Source organism: Macadamia integrifolia, chromosome 7, assembly GCF_013358625.1.
Source record: "Macadamia integrifolia cultivar HAES 741 chromosome 7, SCU_Mint_v3, whole genome shotgun sequence".
Taxonomy (NCBI): Eukaryota; Viridiplantae; Streptophyta; class Magnoliopsida; order Proteales; family Proteaceae; genus Macadamia; species Macadamia integrifolia.
In genome coordinates, this window is record NC_056563.1 from 24193703 (window position 1) to 24221493 (window position 27791).

Sequence of the window (27791 nt, forward strand, 5' to 3'; positions counted from 1 at the left end):
ATACCTAGAACTGAATCATATCGAGGAGATGATCCACTGTGTTAACAATTTAGAGGAAATGCCAGGGTTTAAGAATAAAAGATGACGAATTTCATTGGGAAGACACTCCCTATTTAGATCCTCTCTATTCGTTGGGATGCCCAATGTTGCGTTTGATGGTTGGGCATCCGAAGGCTGGGAGGATTTGGGCATGCACCCCAACAAATGGGCATGCATCTCATGTCCTCCCAACATCGGATGTGCGTTGGGATGCCTAGCGGTTGGCGAGGATATGACTTTAGATACTCATGATATGGTTGATTGCCAATAAATGAAAAAAAAAAAAAGTGGTGGGGGAGAATTTTGAATTTGAAGAAAGAGACACATAAATGAGTCATTGTAATATTGTATTATATATGATGACCCAATGCCTAGTTCTTGTCTATGGCAAACCAAACATAACCTCACGTCTCTACTTAGCGCAAGAGGAAAAATCATTATGTTAAGTTTGACCCTTATTTTCTTCGCTCAACCAATTGATAATCTTAAAGTCCTCCGGTAGATGGCAGTGTGAGCTCTGTTGGAATGTCCAATTTTGCCTCTCCAACAATCTTTGGCTCAATGCTTTGTTCCTATTATTTTTCTATTTATTTGCCTGGAGCTCAATGCCTATTGGTGGCATCTTTGCCTTATTTGATATTTTTTCCTTCCTTTGAGGTTTAATATATTTATTTATTTTAAAAATTATCTAAGTACTAACATATGTATATATCTTTTTTTTTTGGCATATATCAAGTATACCGAATCATAAATGTATAAATCGTATATTATTTATCAAACATGATATCCGACCATTTAAAAATTCATTTTTTTGGTTGACAAAGCATTTTGACAATGTAATTCTCATTCACTTATTTATATAAAAATTTCTTTATTGTCATGAATAAATCTTTTTAGTTTTTACCCTTGGTCCGTAACTTCACAAGAGACTAAAAATAAATATTGAACCCTAGTCCTGTACTCCTGTTTTGGTATGATTTCTATTTTAATTTCATGAGATTATAAATTAAAATTATGGTATTTTGGTACGATTTCTCTTTATTTTTTGGGGGATCGTACATCCAGATCAAACTGATATTGATTCTGTCTAACTTCGGTTTGTACGTTCAGAGATGGTGAACGCAATTTAATAGGATGGGTCATGTAATACCAAATCGAGCTTTCTTAACTCAGAAAATGACTTAAACCCTACGAACGCAGGATGGAAGAGCACCTCGTCCCTGTGTCAAGTTTTCTGCAAATTTGGCGGAAAGCTCTGTGCTTTGTTTGTTGTGTTATACACAGCGATGGTGGACAGCAGATTACAATCTGAAGAGAAACGCAAAAAGAAGAAAAGAAAGCTAAGAGAATATGAAGAGAAGGAAAGAGACAGAAAGACTTCGCATATCGATCTTCCGGAGGAGAAAGAAGCAGAAGTAGAAGGAGAAGGAGAAGAAGAGGAAGAGAAACAAGAACATGGAGAAACGAACCAGAAGTTTCAAGGAGGACCTTGGAAAAATCTAGATGTGATTTTATCTATCCAGAGCAAAGAATATGATCTTCAAAGGTTAGTTTACTCACTCAAATTTATCCACTCATTGTGAAATTTCGTACCATCGATGCGTTTTTTTTAATGATTAGGTCATAATGTAATGTAGGAAAATAGAATTCGGGTTCCATTTTGTTAATTCAAGAGTCAGTAAAGAGGGAGATGACACGAATGAAGCTGCTGAAACGGTGAGAGTGTATCGCTTAGTTATATTCCTCAATGATTGGATTCAGTCGTTGTTGATTTCTTCAGACAAGAGAATCATTGTTGAAGGAAAGAAGCCGCCTTCTGGGGTCATGGAGGCTTGTCTAGACTTTAGATGCTGGGTCATTTTTAAATTCTGCCTGGAGGAATCTACTAACCAGAAAGTGTCTTTGAGCTTATCTCCAAATCTTTTGCGAGCAGTGTCTTGCATTATAAAGAATGCATTATCAACAGTGGATAGTGTGCTGCAGCATGGGGAAGAGCTGGTTCTTAGCGGAGAAGAGTTTGAACTCTACACTGTTGTGGCAGATTGTGTTACCTTGCTGTTCTCTTCTCGTGGTAGGGTGTTTAATGCCAATGTGGACTTGTGGGCTTCGATGGTTACTTTGGTTCTTGAGCTTGTCCACAAGATCTTCTCTTATAAATTAGCTTTTGGGAATGCAGCCTCCCTTCTACTACGCTTGTCGTCTCTGTTGCTTGAGCCCTTCCCTAATTTATTGAGGGTTCACCCGAGTCCAAAAAATGTTTTTCCTGTAATCGTGGATAGGCTTCTAGAGCCGCTACTGACTTTGTTGAACATGTTGTATCTTCAGACAAACAAAGCTAGTTCTGCATTCACAGGAAGTTTATTGAAGATTGCTGAAGATATTTTGTTGAATGGGCTATTCCATCCAGCCCATGTTGATGGTTTTCTAACCACACGTACTACAGAAAAGTACGTAGAGTGTCATGATAAGAAAGCAAAAGACACAAAAATGCTTATTAAAAGCTATCACAGGCATTTTTTTCAGAAACTAGAAAAAATCATGGGTGAGAAGGAGGAGTCAGTACTAGGTGGTGTTGGAGAGCTCTTTCGCTTGTTTGTCATCAGAGTAAAGAAGCAAAGGCGAGCGTCAGTGCTGTCTGAGGGTACCAAGAAGATGACAAAGACAATGATAGCGAAACGCATAGAAGGTGTCCGTGCAAGTTCCGCATCTAATCTCTCTGCTAGGTACAATGATACAGAATCAGAAAAGGCTTCTTTTTCAAGTAGGCTGGACATGGAAACATGTAAAACCCTATTCGATCTCTTTGCACAGTTTATGGAATATTTTCTGCTTGATCTTAAAAGGTATTCTGAGATTGATCTAAAAAAAGAGCCGCCATTGTTGGATATTCATTGCAGTCTCAAATGTACTAATAAGGTAGTTTCCAGTCTTATGCGGGAAAGAGTGTACGTACAGACTGAGGATACGACTGAGGGAGCACATATTAACTTCTTGAAGTTGCTTTATGATACAATTATATCATTTTCTGCAAAAATACATATACTCTGGTTGTCGGAATTGAAGAGAGGTGAGGGAAGGCATAAGGAGATGCTGGCCTTAATAGCCAAGGAGCTTATTGTTGCTGTATGCTTATTCCTGGAAATTGAATACAAGGTTGTTGATAATGATTTGGTAAGTTTGTGGCTTATGATGCTCTCATTCTTGGCTATTGAACAGTCTCATAGTGATACAGCAGGCGGCAATGTGTTAACTTCAGAAATTCTGCACCTTGGATGTCTGTTGATTAATATCTACAGTGAGCTGCGTCAGGTTAGTATAATACTTTCTGATTGGATTGCGTTATTTACTTATTAATTTTTATAAAACTGTACGTGTACTTAGTAACGGTAAGGTTGTTCTGGGTTCGAGTTGGGAAACAGCTTCTCTGCGAACTGGGGGTAAGGTTGCATACGTTATGACCCTCCCCAGACCCCGCAGTGGTGGAAGCCTCATGCATGGGGCACTTCCTTTTTTACATGTACTGAGAAAATGTGAAGAAATTGGGTTTTCTTTCACAAAATTTCCCCTCTTTTCTGTGTGATATTTCTCTGTGATTATTATTCCCCCCAAGAGTCTAGTCTGAGTAGTCATATTTTGTCACCCTGCTTATGTTTGAAGATTACACTTTGTTGGAATTTCTTTTCTGCATAAATGATGAGCAATGATAATATAGTAAGGTAAATAAAGAGCAGCTATTAATCTGTGGTATATAATCCTCAATATTAAAAAATTGCTTATGTCCAACATATTTGCTGATGAGGCAGCTATCTTTAGCAACATTAAATATAGATCTCTTTGGTGTACACAAACACTTTCCTATCTTGAAGTCTTCAATTTGATTAATAGTCCTCTTAACCTCGACAAACTCTTGGAAGGGTTTTGTCCTCAAGACCTGACCTGATTCCATGTGAACCCCCTTCCACTTCAACTGAACGATCAACTCTTTCGGTTTGATCAGGTAGAGGGTGAACAATATCCCAGCCCAACATGATCTCAGATCTGACATTGCCCAACTCAGGACAAGCCCATGATTCTCAAGCACTAGCACGATGTTGATTTGAGTGGGTCTGGGTTGATTATGTCAACTTGACAAACATAGTTGTCAAGGCGTCGCCAAGGTGACGACTAGGCGTCCAGGCGGTTTGCCTGGGGCCTAGGCGACAACTGCCTTGTCGAACTGCATGTCGCCTTGTGTTTCAGCACTTATTTATGCCAAATATCATTCAAGTAAATGTTTTTAATATTTGTTATTTCATTTATTTAAGATATTATTCATAAATAAGCAAATACCCCCTATTTAAATCCAATAAAAATAGTTTAAAAATCAAATTCCAAAAGGATAAAAAGTCAACCCCCCAGTCCAAGAACAAAAACTGGATTTTGGTTATAGGGACGATTTTCAACTTTTAAATGCTAGGGTTTTTCTCAATTATGAAAATTTTATAAATTCTATCATGTTAAAACATTGCTAAAAACCAAAAGTCCAGCAATATAATATTTTGTTTTGATATTCATAAAATTATTTTCATTCAGGCGATTTTAACAGTATTCGCACACTTAAAAATAAGTTTGACTGAAGCATAACTTTGTCATTGCAACTTAGATTTAAGTAATATTAGACTTGGTAGAAAGCTGATTTTATGTTATAACTAATACAAAAAGTCTCATGTAAAAATAAAATCATTTGACCAGTCAAACTTATTATAGAATAAGAGTATTTCTCTAAATATTGATTTTTTATAACTTAATATGACTTAATGTTAATTTTTTATGATTTGATGTGGCTAAATGTTGATTTTTAATGACTTGATGTGGCTTAATCTTGATTTTTTACGATACAAGGTATATATAACTTACTAAATAATGCTAGAAAATAGGAAAAATAAAAAATAACACTTGTTCGTCTTGTTCGCCTTAAGGCTGATGCCTTCTTGCCTAAGCGCTTAGACAACCCTCCACCGCCTTGGTTCGCCTTAGCACCGTGACAACTATGCTGACAAATTTAGCTTGAGTTAGAGCAAATGGTTTAATTTTGATTTTGGAAATTACTTTGGTTGGTGGCCAAAATTGAAATTTGATGGCTGAAATGGCTGAAATTTATTGTCATATGATAAAAAATTTGAACTCATTTGAAAATCTTTCAACATTCATATGAACTTGAAGGAATTATCCACCCCCCCTAAAAAGAGAAAAAAAATGAAGCCTTGAAGGAACTCTTTTATATATATATATATAATTTATAAAAATGTTTCTTTTGGATGAATAGCCCCCCTTTTTTTTTGGGTGAATAAATAATTCATTACCAAACGAAGAAAGAAAAACTTACAGCCCCTGAAGGGAGAAGAAAGCAAATCAAGCTTAGAGAGCATTGCTATTCCTGATGATGGATCTCGAAAGATCCTAGTAATTTACAATGTGACAGTTTCAAGGGGAGGGAATACAAGTGGAAGCAAGCCTAGAGACTTTAGTTTTGACATCAAAGGAGATGGAGCTCCAAATCTTATCAAGAGAGCGAGAGTTGGAGGTCCATTTCCTATGGTTCCGTTCCATCCAGATCTGATTTATTGTAGCACGGAAGGCGAGCCTTCCCACAACGTCAACAGATAGTCTTTCCCTAAAAAGTCATATCCACCCAAATCCATTCGTGATGGAAGGGGAGAATCCTCCTATTGGCTGGCCAGCATTTGCTAAGAATTCCTTTCCATATGGATGAAGAGATACTGCAATCAAAGAACAGGTGCTCTATGGTCTTCGTCTCAATGCCACAGAGGATACTCATTAGGTTAGATGGGATGCCTCTCTAAATGAGGAAATGGTTTGTGGGCAGAGATTTAGTGAAAACTCTCTAAGCAATGAAACTATGGCGGGGGATGTGGTGCTTGGACCAAATAAGATGGAGCCATGTGGTGGGGGGCCATGAGTTCTAACAAAATCCCAAGCTGCTTTAGGGGTGAAAGTTTTGGAGGCTAAAGGCTTCCAAAGGATGACGTCCGGCCTGAGCTGATGGGCTAATGGAATGATCGGCAGGGAGTTCCAGATATCCGTAAGGTGGATCGATGAATGGACCGGGGGGGACCAGATGCCTGAAGAGAAAAGTACTACCCTTTCAATGGAGGCTCTTAAAATGCAATAATTCCCAAAAATACCACATCAAAATATGTAAAACACCTACAAACAACAAAAGGATTGGAAGCCCACCCAACACATCCTAGGTACAACCACCCCTTTCTGAATGAGGTCTCTAGCCACCTCATTTGCCTATCTTGGCTTCCAGTGAACAGGTTATGTGGTGAAAGGCAACTGGCTGCCAAGTTGTCTAGGCACCCAGGTCCCAGAAACCATGGATAAAAGGGAGACAAGGGGGAGTGGGAGAAGAAAAAAAGGGAAGAAAAGGGCAAAGGATGGAAGAATAAGAAGAACAAGTAGAAGCAGCAGCAGCTGCAAAAGCTGGATCTGTTGCCGGAAATGCAATGGCCATTGTCACCTTTGCTAGAAGAAGACCAGTTTTCATTTGTTAAATTACAAGTTTAAACAATACATATATATATATATATATATAGTTTATAGTTTTGTACATTTCCCCTCATATTTACAAGGTAAACAAATAAAATGTCATTTTATATATAAGCCCCTCCTCATAATTACATCTTAAGGGAAAGGGATATCATATTTTATATCTAACCCCCCTTAGTGTATGCATGCCTTTGTTGCCTGGTGCTGCCTCTGCCTAGGTTTTCCTTGGTGCCATGAAAACTATGTGCAAATTGGTCAATGAACTGCCTTCGAGCTGGATGGTTGGATTGTTGTGGGTTGTGCGAGTATACGCCATATTAAGACTATGTTTTAGTATGCAAGTACTTTGAGGGATTTGAACTTAGAACCTAAAGTCCCAAGTGCCTAAGCCTAACCATCGGCCTGATGGCACTTTTTCTGTATACTTCATCAACCTCTATACGGCATACTTTGATGTTAGAGAGTTAGAGTATGCCACACACTAACCATCAGATGTTTGGACTGTGGCCTTAATGGTTGACCATTGAGCCCCCAACTGCCAGGCCTAGAAGGTCTGACCTCCAATCAGGGTTTGTAAACATTGGTATTTTGTATCTGTCCCATTATATTACCTGAGTCTCCCTCATATAATTCTTAAAACTCTTTTGAAGATTGTTGCTATTTCGAAAGCCAATGAACAAAGCGTAGCCCTTACATAATCACCTTCCTTCATGAACTCCATACTTATGGGAATTCAAGGGTGGAAGAGGAGGACAAAAGAAGATAAAATGCTGTTCCTCATTTCTGCAGAATTAAAAGTTTTCTCATTCTCCTTCTTAACTTTTTTGGTATGTGGGTTCCACACGCGAGATCCTTTTGGGGTAAGTTTTATCAGGCTTTAGGTTTAGTTGATGACATGTCACCTTGGAACAGCTTTTATGTTTTAGCTTGAAATTTCATTTATGTTTTTAGTGGGGATGTTAATGTAATGGATGGAGGCAATTAATTGTTTGAATTAAAGTCCAAATAGGAACTTTGGTCCCCGTAAGAGTTGGAAGTTGAATGGGTAGATTCTGTGTATAGGGAAACAAGCAAACACCTGGATTGACTCTCTGTCCCTTTAGGATAAAATTCTACCTAGTCTATGGTTAAACTATTTTCTTCAACAGTTTTTTGCACGTTTCTTGTCTGGTTTATTGCTCTGATGGTTTCCTACTAATGTAGGTCAATGTTCCCATTTTTGCGCTGTCTAAGGCAGTGAGGATTTTTGGATTTTGTGATGATGATGGTCAAAATTTAAGATTCGTGTCAGCACCTTCATTGCCCTTTGAAGCATGTATAAGGTCAGTGGCAACGTTATTATGCTCACCAGATTTTAGGCTTTCTATTTCTAGTGCCATCAAGTCCATACCGGAAGGGCAAGCCAGTGGATGCATCCGGATGTTGAAAGCAGATATTGTATTATCCTTAGAATGGATGAAAGTTACTTCTTTGAAGGATTCTGCAGGAGAATTTGGGAAAGCTAATTTGCTAAGTAATAGCGTTTCAGTTTTAAACTTGCGAGCTGAACTTTTTGGAAGGGCTTTGTCTGAAGTGTACACCATTATATTAGATTCTTCAACTGTTACTACAGGTAACAGTATTCTTGTTGGAAGCTCTGTGAAGGACCTGATGACTGAAATATGTCCCAACTTAGGTTTCCTGGTTGGAGAGCAGAATGAGAGTGGCAATGAGTTCCTCTTTTCTGTCACAGGAAGAAGGTTTTCTAATCATAAGATGCCTGACTGTGAAAATAATTTAGCTACAACAGGGATCATCACTGCCTGGATTTTAGTGTTCTTCTTTCGTTTGTATGTTTCTTGCCGAAGCTTGTACCGGCAATCAATCAGCCTTATGCCTCCAGATTCTTCAAGAAAGGCATCAGCAGCAATGGAGGATTTGTTTACAGCTTACTCGGGAAAGGATTGGATGGAGAAGACAGGCTGGGCTGATGACGGTTATTTTTCTTGGATTGTCAAACCTTCAGCTTCTCTTCTGACCACTATAGAATCTGTTTCAAAAGTTTGTCTTATGCCCAGTGTTGCTGAATGTCCACCCCTTGTCTATGTATTGCATACCATGGCATTCCAGAGGATTGTGGATTTAAATAGGCAGATTAAGGCTTCTGAATTCTCACAGGAGAGGGTTTTAAGGTTGGCCCAACTGGAAATGGATGATGACGGGTTACGTCTGTCTCGTAAAGAAAAGAAAAAGTGGAAAAGGAAAATATTGGTTCTTAAGAAAGAGGCATCTGATCTTACTAGCTTCATGATGGCATACCTCCCTTTGATTGCTAAACAGGAAACCTCATTCTCTGTGGATGCAACTTTTGAGGGAAAAGATGCATGTGATGCTCATGAAAATGAAGCATGGGATTTCTGTGTATCTTCTATTAGTGAAAAGTCATTGCCTACTGCACTTTGGTGGAGTCTTTGCCAGAACACTGATATTTGGTGTTCTCATGCTTCTAAGAAGGAGCTGAAAAAGTTTTTATCTGTCCTGCTCTATAATTACTTATATAGCATGAGAAGCAGTTTTGGGGACGTTAAGAAGCAAAACGTGTATGAAGGTCATGAACCTGTGTATCTGAGGAAAGTAGCTTTGCATCAGATCTCGTCGGAACTTCTCAATGACACTGTTCTTTATGAGGAAACAGTAAGAACTTATCGTAAACTTTACGTCTTACTTTCATCTTCTCTGGCATAGTTCTTTTGTTTGTTTTTCTGTTTGCATATGGATATGTTTTTGTGTGGCATGACCGGGGAGTAGTTTGGATAACCTTGTTATGTTACATATGGGAGCTTGGTTGGCAACCAAAAGGCATATCCTGCTTGCTTCATGCAGCACGTTTCTGCCCTGCCCAATAGCTCCTACAACCTGTAGAAAGAAGTCATATTTTTTCTGTGCGGTTGTATTTTAAAATTTAGTAGGATGGGAGGGTCCAATAGAGTTTAGCTTTGACAGAAACTGAGCATTGTCAATATTGGTTATCCCGAGGACTGCCATTTAGATGGACTGTCAGTATTGGCAATGTCATCCCTTCAAGTGGATGGAATTGGTTTTGTCCTGAGAAGAGTTTGAAACCTTCCTTTCTGCCACCTCTTACTCAGTTGATTGGCTTCTCACTATTTCCTTATATCAACCCCCCCTTTTTTTTTTCTTCTTACTGTCATATGAGGATTTTTGTGAAACTGCATCATGTGATTTCTGTATCATTTTCTCCTAGTTTCTCTGCAGGAATTTAAGATCAAGATTCTGCCGTATATTGGAGGAGTCAATAGCACCAAAATTTTGGGATTCTTTGTCCAAGGGTATTAATTTTAGTTCGTTACCTAATTGGCCAGAGATTTTGGGTTTGCTAGAAGAAACATCAGTACTTGTTCTTAAAGGCACAGATGTTGCACATGGCGTGTCTATAATGGAAAGAAAGGATTCTGTTCCATCTAATTTGCCATCCATGGGAAGCCTGAAGGGACCGAAAGCCTTACACTCTACTGGCATGGGACTTGAAGCTTGTCAAACTTTGATTAATTTCCTAAGTTGGATGCCAAAAACTTATTCAAATTCAAGATCATGCTTAATTTACGCAACTTACATTCTCAATCTTGAAAGGTAAGTTTGAATCTTCTTTCTTTCTTTCTTCTTCTTCCTTTTTTGTTTTGTTTTGTTTTGTTTTGTTTGTTTGTTTTTCTTTTTTTTTAATTGTTTTTCATTCCATCCATTTAACAACTATGATATATTGATGTTATACACTACATTTATTTTCAGCCATGGTGAAAATTTTTTACGACAAATATATTTATGCAAACAATTTGAGATTTTGTTCAGTATCTAAATTATCCACTCCAACTAATGTAAGGTCTTTGCGTATATACATGATCTTCCTTTTTTTACAAGGTGTAAACTAGATAATGTGTATCTTGAAGCCTTTGATATACTCTTTGACTGAAGAACTAACTCACATACATCCAGGGTACTCTTGTGCTTGTCTACGATTGTAGGAAATGGTAGTGTGCAATAAATCCATGTGTCAAAACTATAGTTCAATAACTTGCCGAAATTTCTCTAATTCGACATATCCGAGATGAAACAGTAGGCTAAACCTAGAACCCATACTGTTTTTTCCGAAATTGGTCATTTCCCCCCCCCCCCCCCCCCCCCCCCCGGGGGGGCAGAAATGGCCAAGTGAAACTCACAGAAAAGAATATATTGGTGTTCATCAATGAATCAATCCTTTGTTCTTATCTGTCTTTTTTGGTTTTATGGGGCTTCAAGACCTTATTCATCAGGGTTCTACCATGTTATGCTGCAACATTAAGTTGGCATTTTTAAGTGGGTGCATGGTTTTTTGGGACATGTTACTATGTTTTGATGGTTAGTTTTGCTTTTGCATTTAAATTCATCTTTCCCACAATAGCATATTCTTGATCAAAGCTGAGACTATTTGCTTTCCAAACACATTGTGCTTGTCGTGTATTGATGAACTTGGTTTGCCTACAGGCTTGTGGTTTTTGGCTTATTAGATTTTCATGGTGAACTAGATGCACTTAATCACAGTGAGCTCCTCAGATTATTTGTATCTTGCCGGAGGGCATTGAAACATTTAATGATGGCATGCTCTGAGGAGAATATGGAAGTTGGACCATCATCAGTTATTTCAGTGCTCTTTGAGAGTTCAGGTTCTCTTTTTTGGCTTGTAAGGTCTGTTTTTGCAGTCGTTGGGCTCTCAATCATGGTTTCAGAAGCATGCGGTGGCCTAGTAAAAGATATGGTCTTCTCGCTGATGGACCATACGTCCTATGTGTTTTTGATGATAACCAAAGAACATTTTCACATGGCAATTGACTCCCTAAATGATGAAAATCCTTGTCTAGAATTCCTTGAGTCTGGTATGCTCTGTAATGAAGATAACTTAGTTGACTCTGATCCAAGATTTGATTCCTCTGGACATGCTAGTGCCTGGAAAGGTGTGGTACTTATGGCAGACAGTTTGAGGGAACAGACACAAAGCTTCCTTGAATCTCTGAAGAATACCCATAGTAATGCAAACTTTGGACCTGGTGTTGATGTTGTGAATTTGAATAAGTTATCCTCTATGATATCTTGTTTTCAAGGTTTTCTTTGGGGTCTTGCATCTGCCTTGAATGATGTATGTGAGAAGTGTTCCACAGCAAAAGCAAAGTCATTGATAAGGAAACTTGTTCATCTCCCTGAACTCAGCCCCTGTATTTCTGTGGTTGAGGATCTTATACTTTTTTGCTTACAAGTACTGCTTTTTGAGAATGGTCTTCCTAAATTAAACAGCAATAATGGTTCACTGAGCTTCAAGGAGCCATGTTGGTCTTTGGACAAATATTCTGGAGATGAGGTATTGAATCCTGGCAAGCAGGAAGAGGACATTGAAGGTGGAAAGCATGATTTGGCATTAGATAATGACAATTGTCATGGAAGTGCTATGAATTCTGAAGTTAATGGTGTTAAAAGTTTTAGTGTTCGGAAGAAAAGTTTGCTCTCTGAAAATTCGGAATGCACTAACAATGATATGCTGACTTTGGTTGATCCATTTGAGCTGCAAAATCTGAAGAAGGATTTGATGCAAAGTTTGTTAAAAGGTGAACATCCTGAAGTGGCATTTTCTGTCCGACAACTTTTTGTTGCAGCTTCTGCTATTCTAGGACTCCAATTGCGAATTAATTGCAGTCCCTTGTCATCTACCTTGATCCCTATTTTTGTTGGAATCTCACAGTTCTTGTTAATGGAGTTCTCAAACATGATTGAGATGCCACACTCATTTTCTTTTATTTGGTTAGACGGTGTTCTAAAATATCTTGAAGTTTTAGGGGGTCACTTTTCTTCAACCAATCCGACATCATCTAGAAGTGCGTATGCCCAGCTAATAGATATACATTTAAGGGCTATAGGGAAATGCATTTCCTTACAGGGAAAAGGAGCTACTCTTCAATCTCAAGAGAGAGAATTGGGTAAAGAGACACTTCAAGGTCAAATAGAATCATTTGAATCTCCTTTCTGTCATGAGCTCTACAGCTTGGGTGAGTTTAAAGCTAGGCTAAGGATGTCATTCACAGTTTTAATCAGGGAACCACTGGAGCTGCATTTATTGTCAGCAGTACAAGCTATAGAGAGAGCACTGGTAGGCGTGCGGGAAGGCTGCAATATTGCTTATGATATAAATGCGGGAAACCCAGATGGGGGGAAAGTTTCTTCTGTTGTTGCTGCTGCGGTTGATTCCTTGGATTTGGTCCTGGAATCTGTTTCAGGTACTGGAGGATTTTATGTCTTCTATTTATTAAGCAACTATAATGATTGTATAACTTTGTTGGTAAGCAAATGCCAAAATATGTCTTTGCTGAGTTTCTGCAACTGTATTTCTGCTCCATTGTTATGCTATATGGGGTTTGGAGCATCCAGTTGGATACAACTTCCTTTAGCTGTTAGCTTGCAGAAAACTATATTCTTGGGTTTTCTTGTAATTCTCTGCTTTCAAGTAATTATATTTCCCTTGAATTGTATCATTTGGATATGCCTTTACTGCAGTGATGATATGTTTTGTGGCCGGATCCGTTGCCAGCTTCATCCTTTTAGATTAAGTTAGCTGGAGGCCTCAAATGGGCATTGTATTGTGTTGGATATATCTTATTTTAGTGTACATATTGTGCACATGTTGGGAGGGATCCATTCTTCCACAGGGCAAACTTATTTTCTCTTATTACTAGAAGGAAGCCGTTTCAAAGGAGGCATAGTGGTGTGTTCTACTCCAAGGGAAGATTGGTGATCGAGCTTATTGATACCAAAATCTTGTCATTGGGTTGTGTTTAGACATTTTTAATGTCACTACCATAAGCCTCTTTTGACCATGTCATGGTTTTGGGAGGGGTATTATGGAGTCTTTAGAAAGCGTACTTTATGGGGAATCAAATGGAAGGCACATCATTGTGTTAAATGTTCTGAAAACTATAAGTTGGCAATGCTTTGGTGTAGTCATATGGAAACACATGTCTGTTTGGTCTGCTCCTACACATGCCTGTTTGGTCTGCTCACAATTCACAACCTAGAATCCAAACTTCAAATCTCTATAACTGTTAGAGTGAGACCAACCTGTGCTGACTGCGGAGAAGACCAAAGTTGCCCGTAACCTGGAGAAACTAACCTGACTGGACAATTGACTGCATGGTATGATGTAATAAAAGAAAAAATCAATCAGAAAAAATAATATTGTTAGCATTTAATGTGTCTGTAAGGATGCATTTCTCTTAATTTTTTTGTTTACTGGAATATGAATGTTCTGAATCATTTCCTGCTTTGCAGGGCGGAAGCGCTTGAATGTGGTTAAAAGACACATCCAAAGTTTAATTAGTGCCTTATTCAACATAGTAGTGCACTTGCAGAGTCCGCTAATCTTCTGTGTGAAATTAACCGGTGATGATCGAGATACCGGTCCAGATCCAGGATCAGTCATTCTTATGTGTGTCCAGGTACTGACAAAAGTTGCTGGAAAACATGCCCTGTTTCAGATGGATTCTGGTCATGTGGGACAAGCTCTACATGTACCAGCAATGCTTTTTAAAGATTTCTGTCAGCTGAGAGCTTCCCATGCTACATCCAATTCTCATTTCTTTGGTGAACAAGAATCAAAACCTGTAGCAGGCATGGATTCCTATGATGTAGATCAGAAGTTTTCAGTAGAGCTGTTTAGCACATGCTGCAGATTATTGTGTACCATAGTTAGGCATCATAAGAGGTATTATTTATTTCCATTATTTTTCACATGCAACCTCATTTTCAGGGTTTACGTATCATGGTGTCATTGATTTCTGCAGAAGTATTGCATGGAATTTTGATGCAGGAGAATCATTGAAGTGGGTTTATTTTAGTGGAAGTAAAAGCTGTGGGTTGGGTGACATATACATTGGGAACCTTGTGGCCAATCTCAAATCATTGAGGTTTTGGTCATGGTGACTCTTGTGGATTCATCCATAGAGAGCATCCTTCTCCTTGTGGCCCTTTACTAAATATGAGTTTTATCTTTCACTGGGTTTTTAGTTGTAAGAGTTTATTTAGTGGCTTTTTCATGCCCTATATTTTATGAGGTTTATTTCATATAAGTTTTAGTTTTTCACTCTTCTATCCTGTCCTAATGTAGAGTAGGTTTTTATTTTCTACATCCATTTATTGCTTACATAATTTATTGGTCCATCTAGAGACAAGCATGCTGCAGTGCTGCATTTCATCAGTTACTTTCTTTTGCATGTAGCCTGTGACAATATTTTGCAGAATCTATATATTGTCTTCAACTATAATGTGGTCAATCATGTGTTAATGTTATTTTTATTGTTACACATTTTTCTCAATAGTTTTGCTTTTTCTCAATTATGTACTTTTAAACTTTGATCTTTAATTGCACAAACATCACTTTTGTTCCTTTTTTTCTTTTTTATTTTTCTTTGCGTAATGTTAGGTGTTTGTTATTGTGATGTGCCTTGTTTGTGATAAGGGGCATTGATTTGTTTGTAATGCTGAATACAATCAACAGTGAGACTGAACGATGCATTGCTCTGCTTGAAGATTCAGTTTCTGCTCTCCTCCTTTGTTTGGAGACGGTGGATACTGATTTAATGGTCAGAAAAGGTTATTTTGCTTGGGATGTACGACAGGGAGTAAAGTGTGCTAGCTTTCTCCGGAGGATATATGAAGAGGTTTGTGATATCAGTAACAAACCAATTTTTTATGAATCATGATTTTCTGTTTATTAAACATCCAAATGCACTTTAGGCTTGTTTGTTTTTTCAGACTTGTGAAAACATTATTTTGATTTGGAACATGAAATGTATGAAAAAGACATACTTTAACAAGGTGAACCAAAGGACTGGGTCCTATTTTATCTTATTGTGGACACAGGTTTTCATGTTGCACTGGGGGCAATTTTCTTTCAGATCACCCATGTGGCAAGAGAGAAACAAATAACCAGTCCTTACCTAGGTTGAAGAAGAGAAGAAGGAGTAAGAGAGAACGATAGAAGGAGAGAATCCAAAGACCACTAATGTAGAACTAGATAAGATGTCCTTCAATAGGCTTGGTTCTAGCTCTCAAACACTCTCTTACAGCAAACAAATAAAAGGAAAATAAGAAAATAAAGAGAATTCGATGGAGGGTTGAGAAGGGGGAAGAAGAACTAGTGAATGGGCATCTCACTCCTCGGGTCTAGGCATCTCACCTAGGGCATCTCACATTCTCACCCAACTGCATCCCACAACACAACAACATAAGCCATCTTTTCTTTTTTCATTAATAAATTCGTGTTCAATGTTGTAGCCCCTTACAAACTTATATAGAAGACCCAAAACAAGACTTTAACTAAACTAATGAATGAAATTCTGTTTTCCTACTTTCCACCCATATTTTAGGCCCATTAAAGTGGCCAATTACTAATAAAACCCATTGGATCAAAGGCCCAACACATGCATAACCCAACCCAAGGCTTATTTGCAATCAAATAAGCCCATTAAGTGACTTATCTGCATCAACCATGATAGGATTCAATGTGATGCTATCGAGGTTCACTCCCTTTATTTATAATAACAGTTAAAAGATTCTTAGTAGGAAACCTACTAAGAGTAGATGTCCAGTTACAAGGAAAAAGGAAATAAAAAACAATAAGAACTCTTAACTACTGTGAGACTTACATATAACTCTATGACTTAACATATACCATGATAGGGACACTCCCCCCGTCGTGGTCAATGATAAACCAACATGGTACTGCAGGGGTTTGAGTCGCTTTGACAATAATACCCCTGCAGTACATGTCTTCACAACCCATAAAATCCCACTGTCAGGGCAATGTTGTATAATATATCAAACTTATCTATAACTTTTGTAGATTCTATTATCACATTGTCGCATAAAATATTTGGATCCAGTGGGACTGGTAAAATTCTCCCTTCAATAAAACCGGCCCTTACGCTGTAGAGCAGGCCTGAGATACTTATATAACTGCGATTTAAGTTGACATTACCTTCAGATTGCATTTGGTTGTGGAGAAAAAGAAAAAAATTGAAAATTAACTAGAGAAATTATATATGATTTGGTTGACAGAAGAAACTTTAGATAGAAAGAAACCATACGAAAAGTGTGGCTCAATGTTTTCTTCTTTGACTCTTTTTGTTTTACATTTGAGAGAAAATTCAGATTGAAAGAGGGTTAGCAAATTGATACGAATCCTTCAAGAAAAGGGGAAGATGAGATGGAATAAACCATGATAAAAATGTGCCTTTAATTTCATCAACGATGATGACCACAACAACAACGGTCATGATCCTGATCATCATCATTAATATTATCTTTGAATTGGAAAAAAAAGATTTTTCTGTAATAAAGGAGAACTGAATGTACAAGTGTAAACAACAGAAAGCTCCCAAAGACGAGATGACAATTTATATGTACACTACTTTTTAATCAGATATCCAATCTAGTCCACCAGTAGCCGTCCCAGACCATCTCTAACAATACCACTTCAACCCCTGGCTAGCAATGTCCAGTCCACCAATACATTGCCTATATGTTGAATATGTCTTGCCATACTTCTCTTCCTGTCATAAAACACCATCTACCCCATAAACCTCATGAGATTCTCATGTGGTAAGTGTACAATATATGTAATATATGTAAGTCATTAACAAGTTGGAAGTTGATGGAGTCATTTTATGATATTGGGCATCCCATCACTCATGAATTTTATTAGACAGTAGCCTTACATAAGACCAGTCTAGTGGAATAATTTCCATAATATTATGATGATAAAAATTTGATATTATTATACTAGTTCACTCATGAATTTTATTAAACAGTAGCCTCACATAAGACCAGTCTAGTGGAATCATTTCCATAATATTATGATGATAATGATTTGATATTATTGTACTAGTGCGATGTTTATGATACTGTGATGTATTGGATGCTCCCTTCACCCTGCAAAGATATTTCTTCCATCTTTAGGCTGTCCCCAATTGTTTGTCTAGCATACAAATTAAGTAATAGGTTCTTAGGAAATTTACCTCTTTAAACCTTGCATTTATTACCAGTGTGCATTTTTCTTCAATTAGAAAAACATTTTGCCCCAAGTAATGGGAAGACAATTTTGGAAAATAAGGTATTGAATGCTTTAACCACTTCTTCTTTGTCCTCTTTTTTTTTTTTTTTTTTTTTTTTGAGGGGAAAGTCTTTGTGAGATAGAGGGAGTATACAGTATCACAGTAAAGTAATTGATGCAGCAGCACTCCGATGGATCGACCCAAGCCTGCTCCAGAACCTGGACCAAGACCCAGATCCAATTTGGGTTCCAAGTTACTAATTTGGATTCAAGATTAATAGAATATTTTAGGATTTTATTTTATTTTGAGAATATTTGTTATCTTTTATTTTTACGTTATTTTGGGTTAGTTATTAGGTAAGTAGAAATTTACAATTTTAGTTTTATTGTGTTTCCATTTCATTAGACTTTAATTTAGAAAGCAATTAGGATTTTATATTTCAGTTTTAAGAGTTTTTATTTACTATAAGTAAGACGTGTAACCTAAGAAATTGGTTAGTTGATGAATTTGAAGAATGAATTAAGTTGTGAAAGGCCTGCGTGGCTGCCTTCTTCCCCCCCTTCCTTCTTCTTGGAGAATCTCTTCTCTTCCCCTTCTCTCTCTAATTCCCTCCTTTTCCAGCGAGACAACCCCCCTTCTTCTTCTTCCCTGCGACCTCTCTATCTCCCTTCTTCTCCAATCTTCCTTTCTCCTTGTTCTTTCTTCTTTTTGGTTCTGTTCCTGTGATCTTAACAGTCCAGCAAGGGAGTATTGAAAACCCTCCCGCATTATCTGGTATTAGAGCCGAAGGATTCCATCCTTCCTCCCCATTAATCTCTTCTTCCCTCTGTTCTTTTTCTTTTCATTCCCTTGGTGTGCCCAGTTCTGCCGAGATCTGAAATCCAAAAAAAAAAAAAATTCAACCTGTTAAGACCCAACCCTCTTTTCTTCAAAAATACCCCACCGCCGCCACTCACCCACCAACCCATTCTACCCCTGTGACCCTAGATCGAAACCTTCCCCAACCCACTGCCCCTTCTGTAGCCAAAAAAATAAAAAAAAAACCTACTGAAACCCAGTCCTAATCCCTCCTTGTTCCCCTCCCTTCGATTCCCAAACAGGAGAACCCCCACTGCCTCCTCTTTCCTTACCGCCAGCAGCAATTAGAAGAAAAAAAAAAAAAGGGAGAAACAGAAATCAGAAAAGAAAAGAAGGAGAAGCAAGAAGGCGAGAAGAGAGAAAAGACAGGGTACATACCTGCGAAGCCCCATCGCGAGACTCTCTCCCTCTCGAAGCCGACTCCCGCTGCTGCTGGTTCTGTCTTCAAGGAGGAGAAAGGACTCCTCCGTCAGTAAACCCCACCCCACGACCCTCCCTTTTTTTTTTCCTGTTTTCTTCTTTCATTCTTCTGATTTTCCAGAATTGCCCCCCCTCCTTTGTTCTAATCTTTAAGTTATCCTCTTAAATTTGTTTCTTAAGATTACCCTTTGCCCATACCTTGCTTGTGGGTTGTCACTCATACTTTCAATATTACATCCCTGCCACTTACTTAAGGACACCAACATATTTACAATTCTGCCATCCTTGGCAAAAAAAAAAAAGAAAAGACCCTCCATATTTACAGTTTTGTCACCCACTTGATTATGGGAGTTGGTCTCTTATTTGTGTGAGACCCAGAGCAAATTTCCTATAAACTTGTTTATTCCAATGGTTGCTTACGCCACCTCCTCACCTGAACTGTGGACTCGGTTGCTTCAACAGAGTGAAGAAATCTTAAAAACCCTCCAAGCTAACCAGGCTGTACAGGAAGCACAAGCTGTTATCCTCGAGAACATTACCACAAGACTTGATGTCATAGAGACACTCATTCTGAACCCAGACAAACAACAAATCCGCATTATTCATGATACTGTGATGCCGCCTCGTGAACCAAACTCTCTTCAACGGAATGAAGAAACCTTGAAAGCTCTCCAAACTAATCTAGAAGTGCTTAAAGCTTCCCATCTAGAGACCATTACATCAAGCTTTGTTGTCGATGTTGAAGATGAATGGGACGATCCGATGAAGGATGCTTCTGAAGAACTGATCGATGGCCCGACCTCATTTGTGAAGCCCCACCATTTGATTCTGATCAAAGTCATATAATTTGTTGACGACCATCAGAAGATTGTGACCGTTGATCCCGAGGTGAGTTGGATCTTTACCCCATTGGAGCCATTGATCGAGGATGCTGATTGAGTGGTGTTAATTCTCTTCTTCTATAAAACTCGTGGACAAGTTTTTCTTAAACAACATGGGAGTTGATGCAGCCGCACTCCGATGGATTGAACCAAGCCTGCTCCAGAACCCGGACCAAGACCCAGATCCAATTTGGGTTCCAATTTACTAGTTTGGATTCAAGATGAATAGAATATTTTAGGATTTTATTTTATTTTGAGATTTTTAGGTTATTTTGGGGTAGTTATTAGGTAAGTAGAAATTTACAATTTTAGTTTTATTGTGTTTCCATTTCGTTAGACTTTAATTTAGAAAGCAATTAGGATTTTATATTTCAGTTTTTACAGTTTTTATTTAGTATAAGTAAGGCATGTAACCTAAGAAATTGGTTAGTTGATGAATTTGAAGAATGAATTAAGTTGTGAAAGGCCTGCGTGGCTGCCTTCTTTCCCCCTTCCTTCTTCTTGGTGAATCTCTTCTCTTCTCCTTCTCTCTCTAATTCCCTCCTTGTCCAGCGAGACAACCCCCCCTTCTTCTTCTTCCCTGCGACTTCTCTATCTCCCCTCTTCTCCAATCTTCCTTTCTCCTTGTTCTTTCTTCTTTTTGGTTCTGTTCCTGCGATCTTAGCAGTCCAGCAAGGGAGTATTGAAAACCCTCCCGCATTAGTAATTGTAGTGATAAATTAAGGGACCTTCTGAAGTTCAGGATTCCTAGAGAATATTGAATGCTGACAACCTGCAACATGGCAATATGTGGGTGGGTGAGGTTATTTATTGCCATGTTTAACTATGCTCTCAGTATCCTGTTTCTAAAATTATTTAACCGTGCCATCCTATGTAGTTGTCTTGCTTCTCATGATTTTACATTATTGTATACTTCCTTACAGATAAGGCAGCAGAAGAACATCCTGGGGCGGTATTGTTTTCAGTTTCTGTCTAGTTACATATGGATCTATTCAGGATATGGTCCTCATAAGACAGGCCTCAAAAGGTTTTGTCTAACATCTAGTCTTTGAATTATAATTATTATGAGCTCAATCAAATAATTACACTTCTCAAATTTTTGTTCTAATGAGCTTGTATTTTAAGCGCGCTAGTTCTGAAACTGCAGGGAAATAGATGAGGCTCTGAGACCAGGGGTCTATGCTTTAGTAGATGCGTGCTCGTCAGATGATCTTCAACAGCTCCACACTGTATTGGGAGGTTAGCATCTTGTTCTGTTGCAGATACTAAAATTAGAATCTGAGGAACAGTTCATTATATGGAGTTCACCATTCTTTTGGTTTTATTGTCTCACAGAGGGACCTTGCAGAAGCACGCTGGCCACTCTGCAACATGACTACAAACTGAATTTCCAATATGATGGAAAAGTCTGATCTGGATTATTTCTTTTGCCAAAATCATCTTTATTCCCCAAGCAGGGCCGCTAACATAATGAGAAAAGCTATGTGATAAGAGACTTACAGAATGGCATTCACCAACACAAATCAAGTTGAATGTTGTCGCAATTTGCTTGACCAAAGCCTTTTTTATGACATATTGACGTGAGGTAACTCTGGCTGCAAGTTTTTTGTCTTTCACCCACCCCCCCTCACCCTTCCCCCCCAAAAAAAATGTTTGTAGTTGTGCTTATTGACTGGATTGAAGATTTATGCCTTCCAGATCCCCTGTTATAGAGAAAACTGGAGATAGAAAAATGAGAAATCATTACAACTGATCGGCATCATGGGGTGATGTTTCAAAATACAGATACTAACAGGTAAACATGATAGATTCAGCAATGTTGTATACTAAAAAGAATGCATGTAAAGTATATATCTTTATTGAGGAAAGGCTGCATTTTAATGATTACACTACCCATTAGCCTTGGTGAAAAGCAATCCAGTTTTTCTAAACTAATGCTGTTGTATCTTTCAAATATGATCCATAATGAAATTTCTGATGCAGTTAAAGGGTGTTCAAATTGGCCCAGTTAGGCCTTGGAATACTTTATTCTGGCTTGTTATTTTTGGGTTTAATTAATGTAATGAGCCTTTTTTATAAGCCCGAAAGTTGGGATTTAAGGACTACATGAGGGTAATTAGATGGATAAGATTAAGTGGGGTCCATTAGTATATTTTTAGGATTAGAGAGTCTTTTAGTTCTTTCAGACGTCTTATTTTATGGTTTTTACTAGTCCGGAAGACTCCTATTTTTCTGTTCAGAAAGATTAGAGAATCTTTCGATCCCTCGCTCCTCTTTCTCCATCCCTTCCTTGCTCCTGGTGACGATACCCACTTCCTTTCTCTCTCTCTCTTTCTTTCCCTTTCACTTCAACAAAACCTGTCACTTTGGCAAAACCATAATGCCTCCTATCCTCACATTTCTCTAATTTATCCTTGATGTCAAACTGAAATCAAAATATGTAGAATGAACCAAGACTGCCTTGGAGGAGGAGAAAGGAAGAACTAATGGGAAAAGATGATGTGAAGACGAGGAAGAGGGCTGCCAATTCTACAACTATTGCAATTTTTCTCTCTGCCTTCTTTCAATTTCGTATGGCAGGAGCCTTTGAAGCTGGGGATGTGGGGGCAACAAATAGTGATGGCAAATGATTATGCGTAAGCCTGAATCAGACAGTTACTCCGATATTTCAGGCCTTATTCTTTAGACGAGCAAATATCATCTCTTGTAGGGAAGACATATTTCATGGTAGTGGAATCAATTTAAAAAAACAGTTAAATTGGCTTGATATTTTTTTTTTTGGGGGGGTTGAAAATTGCTTAGATCTATTAAGAAAATAAACTACAAAACAAATGGGGTTGATTTTGTTTTACACGTACTATTCTTGTAAGCCTACTTGTTTTGAAATTATTGCTTTAATCTAGTAGATGTAGAAAATTGTCCCAATGTAGGTGGAGGATCCCTGCTGCTTTAGCGTAGGGAATACCTAGACGTATCACCTGTTTCAGGGGGTGGGGGTATCTCTTCGCAGCCCCTTGAAAACAAGGGTTGTGTTTTGGCGTTCCCTATGCTAGACATGCAGAATTCTTTTTCCCTTAAGAAAAGGGTAAAAGAAAGGTACCTGGTCGCGTCGTCCCTACACTTAGACGCAAGGGTGGCAAGATGATGCCCCTACACTCGTGAAATACAAAACCCCACCCATGCTGATACCCATGTGCGTTCTCTTATTGACCCCTGTTGGTGTAGATATTGCATCAGCGCAAGGTTGCATGACTAAGGAGTGTTCTTCCCTCCCCAACACCACCCCCCACCCCCACCCCCACCAAAAAAAAAAAAAAAAAAAAAATTTGTTATCATGATTTTGTAACTATGTATCTTAACTCTAATTAACAATATTATAATCACATTTTAATGTAGAATCTTTATTTTTCTTTTTAAAGCTGAGGAATTTGTTGCAAATTGTAGTTAAGTTTAACAAAAAAAAGTTCCTCTAAGCAATCTAAGCAAGTAACTTGGAAAAGGAATTTTCAAGCATATTCTTTCATTTTTGCTACTTGGACGAATGATATGATAGTTATGATTGTTGGATATTAAGAGGCATGAATTGACCACGTGTCAAATTATAAAAAATCTAATTCAATCAAATAACTTTTTGTGTATTGGCATGCTTCCCATATTTTTCCATGCATTTATACTATAGAGATTATAGAGTGCATCAAGAAAGAAAAATATGAAAAAAACCCCATTGATTACATAATCAATTTTAATGGTTAAACTCACATGCATATAGAATAGAACTTATAGATTAGTAAGAAGAACTAAATAAAAAAATTGCCACAAATCCACAAACACAGCCTAAATATAAATCTAAAATAGACAATGTTGGCATTTGAGAGAGATAATGAGGATTGGGGTTTTCTTCACTCTTTGTAAAGAGAAAATCTCTCACCATAGTGATTTGACCCTTTGAATAACATGTAGAAGAGTATTTTTGACCCCGAGAGTGAGAGTTAGTGATAACAGAGAAGTCCAATCGCTGGTCATGTCACCGAATGAACAAGTGAGGAAAGCTTGGCACTTCCCAATATATCAGGACTTTGATGCGATTCAACTTATGTGATAATACATTAGCAATATCTGACCTGTGAATATTCTAACATTTTTTTTTATGAAATTAAAATAACATTAACTAAACAAAAAATATCAAGAGACTTCATAAGTTCATAGGCTTCAAATAACTCCAAAAAAATAAATTCCACGGCCACCTTCATAACTTTCCTGCAGTAACCAAGTTACTATTTCTTAGCAACCCATCCAAACATTTACATTTTCTCAATCATACTCTTTTACTCCTTTCAGCCCTTGTATTAGATAGAGCCCTCGCACCTCTGACTCTTGTGGCCTCCCTACAAAACCATGATCTATAACAATAAAATGGAAATTATTCATTAAAAAAAATGGGAATTAACCAGAAACACTTGTAAATGACCCACAATAGGTTTTTATTTTTTTATTAATATTTTCAGTCAAATCCTCCTAGCATGAAGGAACTAAAATGGTAGAAGATGTACAACCGTACAGTCAGGATTTCAATGTTTAGGCAGTGAGTTAAGAGATCTTGATCCAACGGTTTTGATCAAGGGTTACAGTTCTTGGCTATACGAGACATGGATCCGGAATTTACAATAAAAGAAAAAAAAAGGAAGGTTCTAATCCGACGATTATGAGCCATCGCATCGCAACTCTGGATAACCGACTCTCCAACTCGACCGTTGGAGAAGAGCCGCTTTTGATCCCTAAATTTAAAACGTTCTTCTTTTCAAACTTCTGGTTTCTCTCTCTCTCTCTCTCGCACTCTCTTGCTATCTTGCGAATCCTTGCTTGTTCCTTCACATGCTGGTTTCTCCTCTACAATGGACGTCGATAAAGGTTCTAAAATCTCCGGTAATAGTGTAAAATCGCAGAAGATCTTCAATGCTCTTGTACACATGTTGCAGACTCAACAAATCCAGCTTGAGTCCCTTGCTAAAGAAAGAAAAGTTCTCGAGAATAGAATCCTAATCCAACAGGATCGATGGGTTTCCGATGTTCATATTCTCCAACAACGGATCTCTCAGGTAAATTGGCATATAATAAATACTTCTTCAGACAGAGATCGGTTTTAGGGTTTACCCTTTCCTATTAGGTAATTTAGGGTTTCTTTTCTTTATAGGGGTTTAAGTTTGCTTTTAATTTCTTTTGCAGATGAAGATGGATATTTCACAACTGAAGTTGGCTTGTTCACTTGAAGAAGCGAAATCAGATCTACTGGCTGGGTTGAAGCAGAGAGAGGCTTTTCTCTACAAGCTGAAATTAGGTTATTTTCTCTTTGTTGCTTTTCGTTTAACTTTTTTCCTAAATTCGTTTTCAATTTTTCTTCTTCCATATACTATTCCAGATTTTTTCGGAGAACTTGTTCAATACGAGGAATTTTTTACCTTTAACGAAATTAAAGAGAGATTTTTTGTGGAAATATATGGATCCCTGTTGTTGGCCATCAAATTGTTTTGCTTAGTTTCATTCTTCATTGTGTGTGGGTGGGTCTCTGTTCATGTAGAGCGGAAAGTAGAGATTTGCCCTGCTTTAGACCTGGTTTGAATGATTAACATGAAAAATAGCTTTCTGATCATCTCATACTCTTCCGGGGTTTTTTTTTTTTTTTTTTGGTTGAATTCTCTTTTTCAGCTAACATATTATCTGTTCTTCCCCTCATAATTTGTTGCTGTAAAATCAGGACGCGCAGAGACTGACTTGCAGGACTTAAAATTATGGGTCGACTGCCTCACTCATAAATGTTCTGAGCAGAAAGTATGTTCATACTACCTTTTAATGGTTTTTATTTTCTATGGGAACTCAACATGATTTCGGTGTATCATTTTGAAAATTTTCTTATGATTTATAGGGAGGATCTCAAGGAAAGATCAAAGAATTTGAAAAAGGAAAGGGAGGAGGGGAAGATGATGGAAACACAAAAGAAGAGGAACATAGGCGTTCTAAGCTCTTGGAAGGTGAAGTGAGAAAACTCAAGCGTGCACAGGAAAAGCTTACTTCAGAGAACAATTCTGAGGTTTCTGCATTGTTGGCAGAGAGGAATTTTTTGTGGAACCAGTTTAAGAAGATGGAAAGTGAATACGACAGTCTTCTAAAGAGTAAACTCTCTGAGGTTCAACAGGCAAATGAAAAGATAGATAAGCTTGTTACTAATATTGAGCAGTTAGAGTCATCAAACTGTGAGAAGGATAAGACCATTTTGATGTTAAGAACTGACCTAGCTAAGCTTGAGGCAGCCAAGGACCATAGCGATACAGAATTCTCCAGAATTTCTAAGGAATTAGAGTTGTTAAGGAATTCGAGAAGTGCTTCAGTTACACCTGTCTTGAATCGTTGCATGGTGGATCCAAATTCATCTAACTTGCAGAGCAAGATCACTAGCAAGGACAAGAGGAGACTGCTAGTTAAGAAAGAATTTCCTGGGCCAAGCACTTCGGACCTCAAGAAAGAATCTGAGAAGGTATGTGCAAATAAAATCAACCATAATGAATTGGTTCAGCTTATTAGCTTCTCCTCTAAATTATTAACTGATCTTTGTCTTCTTCTGTTCTTGTGATATGCTCTGTTACATGAAAGTATTACATTGTTATTTATATGAACCTTAGAAGAAAAATCATTTTTTTTTTATTACACAATGATGAAATTGGTGATTGTGATTGCATTACCATTAACAAACTTCTGAACTCCCAAATCTATTTGTTTGTAACCAGGGCTGTAGAAAGAGCTCAAAAAGAAAGAGCGTCGATTCCATTCCCTCTTCAGAGACTCCAAAGTTGTTCTCATCCACATTCAAGGTTCCCAAACTGAAGAACCCATCCTCTATAGCTTGTGTTACTTGACCACCCACCCCATTATTTATTTTGTGCTGTAACAGAATAGGCTCTCACAGGCTTGTATGTCTTCAACTAGAATTATTGTATCCTAGTAATTTCTACATGAATTATGTAAATTGCTATTTGTTCTAAGAGTGCCAGATGCTAATACAATTTTTGGTTGTCAATCATACTTGAATCTTTTTTTTTGGTAGGAATCATACTTGAATCAGAGACTCTTTCTGCTAGAACATTAACCAGTAGAACCATATTTCCTATCTTTTGTATGTGGTCAGGATTATGCCATATTTCAGGGTTGGTACTGGTGGGGGCTGTTTCTCTTCTTCCCATATGAAGCTTCTTTTCTTTCCATATCAGAAGATTGCATTTGATTACATGGGGATGATGAAGCTTCTTTTCTTTCCATATCAGAAGATTGCATTTGATTACATGGGGATGATGAAGTTTCTGAAGGTAAAAAAACAAATGATCAAAAACAAGGAGAAATGTTCCGCATGGTGGTTTAGGGAAGAATATCTTTAATGGGCGAACATAGTTTTGCCACATGGAAGAGAAGTGGCAAATCTGACCATTGGATATCTATGAAATGATCTGAAAACGCCATATGTCAAATTTCATTGTCTAATTCAAAGATTTATCCTCCCAACAGCCACACACCCTCCTATTTAGGTCTCAGATTTTTTGATCCATGTTTTGTCCCTTGGAAAACTTGGCTTGGTTTGAAATTTTACATACAAGTATGGGACCTTGATGTCTACTTGATCTCAATATCCATGTAGGAAATTCAAACTAAAAAATTGAAGGCATTTAAAAAAAGAAAAAAAAAAATTCTTCACACTTAAAATCGCCAGTTGCAGAGCCATCATTGCAAGTGAGATTTGGGGACTTTTCGGTTCAAGGTTTTTGGAAGAGAGTTCTTGCGAAGTGTGGGTGTTTTTTAGAGATCTCTATTATAATCTTTCTTCCATCTTACAGTTCATCTTCACCTACGCCCATAAACGCAACACATCACA

General features: G+C 37.9%; 2 protein-coding genes across 4 annotated transcripts; both read left to right on the plus strand.

Annotated features, from left to right (window-relative positions):
- The first annotated feature begins 1127 nt into the window (after positions 1-1127).
- LOC122083947 lies at positions 1128-21875 on the plus strand. Of its 3 annotated transcripts, none has more exons than XR_006141766.1 (11): positions 1128-1585; positions 1677-3348; positions 7795-9264; positions 9836-10221; positions 11110-12887; positions 13936-14368; positions 15161-15323; positions 20800-20903; positions 21024-21115; positions 21212-21461; positions 21560-21875. XR_006141766.1 is itself a non-coding variant. In XM_042651894.1 (10 exons), exons 1-10 carry the CDS (start codon positions 1326-1328, stop codon positions 21286-21288), a joined length of 6435 nt encoding a protein of 2144 aa, XP_042507828.1. In that variant the 5' UTR covers positions 1128-1325; the 3' UTR covers positions 21289-21875. The 3 variants fall into 3 exon arrangements, 1 of the variants encoding a protein (XP_042507828.1); XR_006141765.1 differs by having other exon boundaries at positions 21575-21875; XM_042651894.1 differs by having other exon boundaries at positions 21212-21875.
- Positions 21876-24653: 2778 nt separating this feature from the next.
- LOC122083828 (coiled-coil domain-containing protein 158) lies at positions 24654-26948 on the plus strand. The gene is made up of 5 exons (XM_042651736.1): positions 24654-24972; positions 25100-25211; positions 25629-25702; positions 25797-26405; positions 26656-26948. The coding sequence occupies exons 1-5, from the start codon at positions 24769-24771 to the stop codon at positions 26782-26784; spliced, it is 1128 nt and encodes a 375-aa protein (XP_042507670.1). The 5' UTR covers positions 24654-24768; the 3' UTR covers positions 26785-26948.
- Positions 26949-27791: the final 843 nt, after the last annotated feature.